At 35.4% G+C, this 9,255-nt stretch overlaps 1 protein-coding gene across 1 annotated transcript; it reads left to right on the top strand.

Annotated features, from left to right (window-relative positions):
* Positions 1 to 558: 558 nt before the first annotated feature.
* On the top strand, positions 559 to 8,278 carry FAM3B (family with sequence similarity 3 member B). The gene is made up of 8 exons (XM_026077762.1): positions 559 to 583; positions 1,610 to 1,753; positions 2,645 to 2,768; positions 4,148 to 4,206; positions 5,030 to 5,080; positions 6,271 to 6,358; positions 7,128 to 7,260; positions 8,192 to 8,278. Exons 1-8 carry the CDS (start codon positions 559 to 561, stop codon positions 8,276 to 8,278), a joined length of 711 nt encoding a protein of 236 aa, XP_025933547.1.
* The last annotated feature ends 977 nt before the right edge of the window (positions 8,279 to 9,255 follow it).

Here is a 9,255-nt window from a genome sequence, read left to right as displayed (position 1 = left end):
AGGGAGTAAATTTCATTCTGCTTGGTGCACGCAGCTTCTTTCCTTCTTTGTGGTGTGTGAACTTTGTGTTTGTCAGTGTTCACATTCACTGTGTAACACAAATGTTGATGGGGTATTTTTCAATATTATTTTAATGTAGTTTTGTATTATTACTAGTAGTAGGGTGAGAGAGATTTCTCTTAGACTGAGATAATAATTAGGAAATTTGTTATATCTCTGAAGATTCATTATATTACCTTCCCAGTCTTAATCCCCTGATGAAAATAGAGTATGTTTCTCACAGTGTCTTCCTTACAGTCATATAAGTCCATGCATTCATGATTGCTAAATACAATGATACAGAATGTTTGGGGAGCTCAGATCAACATCTTAAAAGGGGTTTGTTTTTTTGAGGGGGATCCAGCAAATGGAAAACTGGGATTATTTACAAAAGAACCTCGAATGTTCATAATGATCTGTTCTCATCCTCACTAAAGTTCAAAGACTGGAGTGAAAGCTATTATGAGGAAGATTTAGGCTAGACAATAGAAAATATTTTGTAACAATAARTTTGGCAAAATGAACATAATGTTTTTGGACATTGGTTATGTTAAACTTGATTTTCAGGACTATGAAACTCAAAATTCTTCTTTTTCACTTTCGGGGGCCATTAAGTTCAAGGACATGTTTCATTACAGAGCAGAGTTTTCCTGCATACTTTAGACTGCTGCCCATTTCTAAATGGCAGCATTTAAGTACTGATCAAAATATTCCTTTAGTAAATGAACTATACAGGCCTGTGTGTCCGTGAAGTATCTAATCACCTCAAACTGTCAGTATTTCAGACCTGCAGTGTGATAATTCATTGTTTAACATCATAAATTTGGGAATATATTTCTTCTACATCAGGAATGCACAACAGCATTTCTGATGATGAGGAAGAGGAGGTATCCAATATGGATTTTTTTCTTTTTTTTTTTTTATTTAATGTCTTCCCAGACAGGAAAATTGTGAATCCTGTTTAATTTTTGCAGCCTGTAGATGTGCTGCTAATACAATCCATGGAAGCTGTGATATAATTGAGAGAAGGTGAAGCAATCACTCTAGTCATATTTGAATGCAGTCAGAGTTCAATGTGTGGATGGGATTACTTGGGCCCTCTTCAGTCATTTTTTCCCAGGGTGTCAAAAGGGTGAAGGGAGATCCCTATATGCTATGTTCAGTGTAGGGATTTTAAACAATTCCTGTGGTGTTTGCCTATTACACAAAATCAACGATAACTGCATACTACTTGAATAGTCACGTGTAGTATCTGGTACTTATTTTTCAGAGTCAGAATCCTGCTAGGATTAAGCTGAACTTCTTGTTTCTTTGGGGCTTTATGGTTGTGGTTCGAGGCGAGGATTGTGTGGGGTATTTCTGCTTGAAGGTCAAGTTTTAGAATTGAGAGGGGTTGTCAAAAGGGGAACACCACAAATGCTCTATTGCAGCATCTCCAAAGGCTGTGTTTACCCAGTGTATCAGAAATAAAATAACCAGTTTCTGTAGTAGTGCCAGAGAAAATACAAGATGTTGTGTGTTGCTATGAATACATCTTTATATCTCTGCATTTTTCTTTCTTTCTTATCAGGTTTTGTGAAATTATCAGGACTTCTGTTGACAGCATTGGCTTCTTGGTACTTGGGATGCTTTCTCAGTACTCTTATACCTGAAGAGGTGCTATCAGCATCTATCACTAATCTTCAAGATATTGGAAAGAAACCAGTGATAAGGGGTATGTAGTTGTATTTCTTTATTTTTTTTCTAGTGTTACACGTAATGTTCTGTGTTTACATGTTAAATGGCAAACGGCTTCTTAGCTAACAAATGATGTGCTGTTCTCCTAAGAATTAAGTTGGCTGAATAAAGTTAATTAATTAGTGTAAGCCTGAACTATTTCTTAGGCACYATCTTTGAAGAAACATAATGTCAGCATATATTTGCCAGTACGCAGATACATTTAATTAAGTGACTAATAAGTTAAGAACACCTTATTTGTTTGCTTGTATATAAGCACAGATCTTCAAAGCTGCAGCTTCGATCCTATTATATATATATATTCTTTACGGTTATAGTAAATTGTTGAATCACTAATCAAACTTTGTGATGAAATCTTCATTGTTGCTTTTTCCCTGCTAATGTGACTGGATAGTTTCATGCATATATTTTTCTCATTCTATGACTATGTTATCATGTGAAAAAGACTTAAAATGAGAATGATGATAGCTATTAAGTTATTAAGCAAGGAAAAATTTTGTATTGGTAGGAATGCTTCATCCCTATAGCCCTTGTTTCCTGTTACATGAAATAATGCTAATAATAATTAGTATGTATTAGTATTACTACTAATAATTAGTATGATTTGACTCAAATCAAGAGTATATGGGACATTTTTTCCCTAGATAAGTTTTCTCTTGGTCCCAGCAGCAGTTTGAAAGTCAGTGATACCTTAAAGCCCAGGCAAATCTGCAATAGTGTTGGTATGATACTGGAAAACTGGCAGGTTTTGACTCTATAAAAATGTTTAMGCTTAGTGTGTTGACATTAAGTGGTTCTTTCTATGTAGAAATTGTTTATGTAGCATTCAAAAAAACGTTTTCTCCTTTTTCTTTTTCTATTGTTGTAGCCCCAGACCCAAAAAGGCAAAAGTGTGATCACTGGTCTCCCTGCTCACCTGGTAGTTATGCCTATCGAGTTCTTAGTGGTGGTGGCAAGGAAAAGCTGGCTAAAATTTGTTTTGAGGATAATCTGTAAGTGCCAKTCTAACTTCAAATCTAAGCAAGTGCTTTGTAGTATGAGGAAGGGTGCTTCATAGCTCCTACTGGGGGAAAAAGGTATTCTTCAGTAAAAGTATATGCAAAAAAAGGCTACCATTGATAGCCTTTGGTGTCTTCCCTTTTCAGTGCTACTAAACAGGCCCTAATTCCAAAGCCTCTTAGCAAGGAATGAGTTTTCCATGCTGTCTCCTGAATTACTGTCTCTTCATTTATGACTGAGGGTTTTTTTATGTTTTGTGAGAGCCTTTCTGCATCATATTTCATGGGTCTGTCTTCTTCCCAGCTTCCTCCATTCAAACAGCCTTTATGATGATGATTCAAACCAAGACAATCCATCGCCATTGGAACTCTGGCATAAAATAAAGGCTCAAAAGAAATGGTGGTATAAGGGCTGAAGATAATCTAGAGGTAGTGGGTTTGAATGTATACTTACAAATACACTTTTAAAAGCCCTCTTAATTTTTTTCCCTCTCTRCTCCTTGTGTGTGCTCCATTTGAAATAGCTCGTTGTCACAGAGATGACTACAACAAGGCTGTTTCCAGTGGAGGATGTTTTYTCCTSTCACCAGCACTCTAGTTTCTGTGCAGTTTACCTGCCATTGTTCTTTCTCCAAACCGTTTGATTGGCTTTCTTTTATTAGCTTTGACTGACTCATAACTTTTTTTATTGCTGAGTAGTTGTAATATGAATGCTTGGAAGACATGCCCTCTGAGTCCTTTAGCCTTAGACTGAAAGACTCTTAAACTGTTAATGTTTTACTGACGATAAACTTCAGAATAAATCTGACAATGTCTATCTCATTTTTTAATAACTAAGTCTCAAGTTATTTACTTTGTTCCTCCACAAAAACTGTATTAGATTGTTAGTTTCAAATGTAGTTAGTTTAATTGTCATGGTTTGGGATAGCCAGCTTGAAAAGCTGTAAAAAGCTCTGATTGTTGAATGGCAACACCTTCTGTAAGTCATATTCCTTCATGGTTCTCAAACTGAATGGGTAGAATGACTTCAAAATCTTGAAACAATCTTTGTGTAGATACAGTCCACATAAAATACTTCTTCAGAACCACATTTTCTTTTGGTGGTCTCTATTTTGTCTTTCTGGCTGCATTTGTACAAAGTACCTTCCTGAGCTGACTTATTTTGCGAGACTCATGCCCTCCGAAGGAAGCTGTTTGACAGGTATAATGTGCAAAAATTTTAAGCTATAGCTCTTGTTTGTTACAGGCTCTTTGATTAAATAACTGAAAAAAACATGAACACCAGGAAGTGACTTAGCATAGGTAAATAYGACTTTGGATGAGACCTTCTGGAGAGTTGAATCCTACTGAGACTGTATTTCTTTCAATTTCAGGCTCATAAGTGAAGCAAAGGGTAATGTTGGAAGAGGTATAAACATTGCCATTGTGAATTGTAAGTAAGAGAATAAATGTTAGAGATACATTTGTACAGGAATAACTTTTAAAAGGTTTGTTTTTTTACTAGCTAGTGTGGATGAAAAGGAAATAGTTACAAACAGATTCATGTTAAGTATAACTTAGTATTTGAAAGAAAAAGTCTTGTGAACAAGCAAAACAAACTTGTTCATAAGCAGTATAAGAAAGTAGATAACATGTACGTAGAAGTGGTGTGTGTTTATGTGGATGTGTGGTTTATTTTATTAGACGAAAGTATAATTACTTTTTATGTAACATGGGAAAAATACCGTGGCCTGAAGCAGTAAGACTCAATTTTCAGGTTCAGCCCTTGGTAAAAAATACCTACTGCTCCACTGATAGGCCCCTTTAAATAGTCTCAAGCTTAACCCAATTTCCTGTTTATGGTTATGACCTAATATAGTACATGCACATATAAAAACATGGAAGCTCACAATAATCTTAATTCATTCTTTAAAACAAAAAGTAATGAAAATGTTTTAATCACATTTGATGCCTCAGATCCGCTGGGTCTGCTGGGAGGCAAGTGACTTCATTTAGTTGAAAGAAGTATGTATTTATTACCAATGTGATTTTATTTGACAGCTTTCAGGTCTGTCCTATAACGATGAAAGGAACTGATTTATGAAGAATTTTCCGTTATTCCAGATTCCTTCCCATTTCAAAATTCAAACAAATAAAGCTCAAAAGCASAATAATACTAAATATTGGAGATGCCTAGCTTTAGCTGAAAACACTGTGTATGCTAATTAAATTTAATCATTTTTGCCTTATATTTACAAACTTTTTTTTAATTRCAGATAAAACAGGAGAAGTTGTAGCGACAAAATTTTTTGACATGTGGGATGGAGGTAGGAGAAAAAAGCATGATGGAGCATTTGTTAACATTTCAGTGTTCAGAAAGGACTTATTTTTAAATTATTATCCTGCTCTTTCGAATGACTATGGTTGTCTTATTGAAGTGGATCCACTAGAAGCAAACAAGTATTGTCTTTATTAAAAGATGCTGTAGCCAGGTCTGATGACAAACTTTGTCTGAAAAGCCACGTATCTCCTGTTGCTTGAGCTAGTTAACATTTATTGTAATTAATTGTCACCTGTTTTCTCCATTATTTCAGTCTGGTTAGGATACCATGTCTCCAGATATCARATCCAGATACTTTTTTCAGCCAGTTCCTTTTTCTGATAGATTTTGCACTATTTTAGTTCTAAAGTCATTGGAGGCAGTATGCTCGTCTGTCTCTTAACATCCTTCAGTCTGTCTAGGAAGAAGATCTACTTTAAGAATACCTTTTAACATATTTTCYGTACTTTGAACAATAGTAGTTTTATTACTCATTAGTAAGGAAAACCGGAATGTTGTGAGRTACTGAAAGCTGATTCTTTGACCACTTAGGAATGCTCATGACCTTACGTGCATGAATAAACCTATTAATCACATTGGGACTAATCATGTGGGTAAAGATTTATATACAGTACTTAGACTGTAAGTTCTCTAGGGCTTGCATTCTATTTTTTTGTATGGTCAGTAAAAGTGTCTTGTGTATGTCTGGCAATTGCAAAAGCAATAAATAGCTTAGTGCTGCAGATAGACTGCCCTCAAAAAATGGGCATGCAGTCTGGTGTATTAGTCAGCTTAGTTAGCGGGAAACTCAAAAAAATAAAGGCACAGAATAGCAAGGACTTCTCCTGGGCTATTCCATGCTTTGCTTGTATGTATAATACCATATGAGGTAAGCTTAAACTATACTTACAGTCTTGAGTCTAAATTATTTTTTCTTTTTTGAAATTCAGAATAAATACTTTTGTTTACTACTGAGAACTGCAGATCAACCTGTGCTCTCATAGCCTTCAGTGAGAGCCAGCAGCTTTCAGGATTAGGCCCTCTGCCTGTGAGCAGAAGTATTGCCTAACTACATTTCATTTTGAACAGACAAGGCCAAAAATTGRGAACAAGTTGAACTTAAGAGAAAGTAGGTGGCATGTGATATGTGTGTATGTTGGGGAGACATGAATAATCAGTTGTTTATTGTTTCAACAGATCACTCTGCAGATATGGTGGCTTTCATTGCAAATGCACCACAAGGGTCCTTGCTCTTCATGGTGACCCATGATGATGGAAGCACCCGGTAAACAAGTCATTCATGATAGGCTGAGGAATAGAGCAATGAATAGTTTGAAAATCACAATTGCAAAATACTGTAAAGCAACAAATTGTTTTGTTCTGTAGGGTTGTTCTCTCATTTCCTCTCCCAGAGGTTTTGAATCCAGATCCATTCAATGCTTGTCCATATCATATATGATGAAGCTTTCAAAGATGAACAGATGGTGTTATATTTGTTTAAAAGCCATCTGTTTGTCCTCCTAAGGGCTGTGATATTACCTCTGGGTCGCAACTTTCTACTGAGATGGGGTACACAGCTGCAAGTATAACATGTCTAGTTTGCATTCCTTCACACATCTTAACCTGATTCTTTAAGTGCTTTCAGATCTTAGGKTTTTTTTAGTTTGAATTCCTGATAAGGTAATTCGTGATCTTGGTAAGGATTCATGATTATACAGGGAAAGTCTTAATACATTTGATTGATAAGTAAGGATTATAGCATGAAATTTTTAAAAAGAGATGAAATGTCAAATAGTACTTGAGATGCCTTTTTGTTTCTACTACACTGTTGCAAACAGGTTCTATTAACATCAGGAATTTACAGAGGAGGGAAAAAAGAAGGATTTTGCTCTGTGAATTTCATGGTGTGCTACTAAGCTCTCAAGAGAGAGGAGGTTTTAGACTTCTCGTTGTTTCTGCTGACCTACTATGTAAACCATGAATCAACTGTCTTCTTTTTCAGCTTGTCTCGTGTCCTGCATTTTTAACACTTTTTTTGTGCTAAATTTTCCTAGGTTGAAGAATGATGCCAAAAAAGTAGTAGAAGAGCTGGGAAGTAAAGAAATACAGAATATCAAGTTTAGGTCAAGCTGGGCCTTTGTAGCTGCCAAAGGCTTCAAGCTGCCAGATAATATCCAAAAAGAAAAGGTCAGGTTCATTATATTTTCACTTTGTATTTGTCTGTATTTTAGGTATGGCTTTCTGGTACAGATTTAGTAGTGGAGCTAAAAGAACTGTAGTCTGTTTAGTAAGTCCCAGTTATACAAAGCAAGTTCTCTAATGTGTTCTCATTCTTTGGTTTGGATCTGGGCCGTGTACAATATGACTTTTACCACACCAGYGCTAAATCATTTTGTGACTGCTTTTACTTTCTACAACATACTTACAGAAGTGATCAGTGATTCTAGAGAGTCTCAGTTTTGAAATGTCCAGCCTAACCTGCTGTACAGAGGCTTACATTTTCTTCCGGAAGGACAGTTCCAYGGGCTTATAAAAATTCAAGGCTGCTTTGTCTGAAAATTGGGCTGTCTCATATTGACTATGCAAGCAAAGCAATSCCTGCATCACAAAGCTGTTCTGCATAACTTGCCCTCAAGCTTCAGGAGTATTAAAGATGCCATTTCTATATCATATTTCTGTTTTCATCTGTGACTTTATCTGCTTGCTGTAAGTCCACTACTGCTCTTTCTGCATGACAGGGAGACAAACAGAAATGAAAAGATCCAACTCAGAATTCTGTTCTCTTTATGATACTGAGTCTCTTCAAAGGCATGTGAAATTTCCATAGTTAATTTACCCTAGAATATTGTTGCAATCTTCTTAGCATTACAGAGCTTCTGCAGGAAAAAAGTATTCCATTTAGTGTATATTATGACTTCTATCTGGGAAATAAATACAGCATTGTATGTAAGAGAGAAACTGGTGGAATTTTCACCCATTATGACAAGCAAGATGTCCAACATAACTCTCAGCTTCCTAGTCTTACTCCATTTTCCCTGTTCTCTTATAYGAGGTGTGACAAACTAGTTTGTAAAAGGTAAACTAAATTTCTTTTTTTCTCCTTTTTTTTTTTTAATAGATAAACCATTCTGACAAGAACAACAGGTATGGTGGCTGGCCAGCTGAAATCCAGATAGAAGGCTGTATCCCAAGAAACCTGATCTGAACAAATGAATACCTTACTAATAAAGACACTTCTATATTTTTATACATATGACTCTAGTAGGTTGCTTCCTGACACCTACAAGCACCTGAACAATAATTGTAAAATAAGTCATATGTACAGTTTTTAAGCATTCTTTCTTCACAGGTTTCACTCTGATCTAAGAACAAATAGATATTTTGATGACAAGTGGAAATAAAATACTCTGGTTTGGAATTACAGTGTTCAGGAGATCAGTCATAAAACACCAAGTTTATTGAAAGTGATTATACATGGTCATTAGTAATTCTAGTTTTTGTTGCCTGTTTGTTTTTACTGTGTGTTTTGTTCTGGTTGTCTTTAAAGACTAATATGAAAACAGCATTTAATCTAAATTGTAATATAAAATCACTCGGAATAAATTATTTTGATGTTAGTGTATTAGTAACTCTGCATCTGTTCAGAAGAAGTATGGAAATTGCTGTTATTTTAGTTGACCTGTTGTTTTTGGTGRTGTAACAACATGGAATAACAACATTAACATCCAAAGGGCAAGTTATTTGAATTATTTTATCAAATTTATGCTGAAAATCTACATCATTCTTTTTGACTATTTTCTCTTCCTGTAAGTTTAAAAAAAGATATGACTTCATGCAAGATTAAGTGTTATCCATGCTAGCTGTAGAATCAAACGCATGTTGGAAGGAAACTGTAGAGGTCATTTGTTCAATTTCCCTTTTACTGAAGCAGATCAAATACGCACAAAACTTTCTTAACTGACATTTGTGTGTTTTTGGTGTTTGCCATTTGTTATTCAGAAGCCTCCCATAAAGCACATTCCACAGCTTCTTTAAGTTGCTTCCTTTAGCATTTCACTGTTATTCTAGCTATTCCCCAAATATACAGAATTTACCTAAATAACCTGTTGTAGACTAAACCAATTACAAGGAGAATAGCTGATCACCAGTCTCTTTATGCTAGTCTATCGTGCATTTGAAGAC

The sequence above is a fragment of the Apteryx rowi genome, unplaced genomic scaffold (genome assembly GCF_003343035.1).
Source record: "Apteryx rowi isolate R43461 unplaced genomic scaffold, aptRow1 scaffold_460, whole genome shotgun sequence".
Classification (NCBI taxonomy): Eukaryota; Metazoa; Chordata; class Aves; order Apterygiformes; family Apterygidae; genus Apteryx; species Apteryx rowi.
Note: the sequence above shows the minus strand (reverse complement) of the source record. Positions and strands in the feature narration are given on the sequence as shown.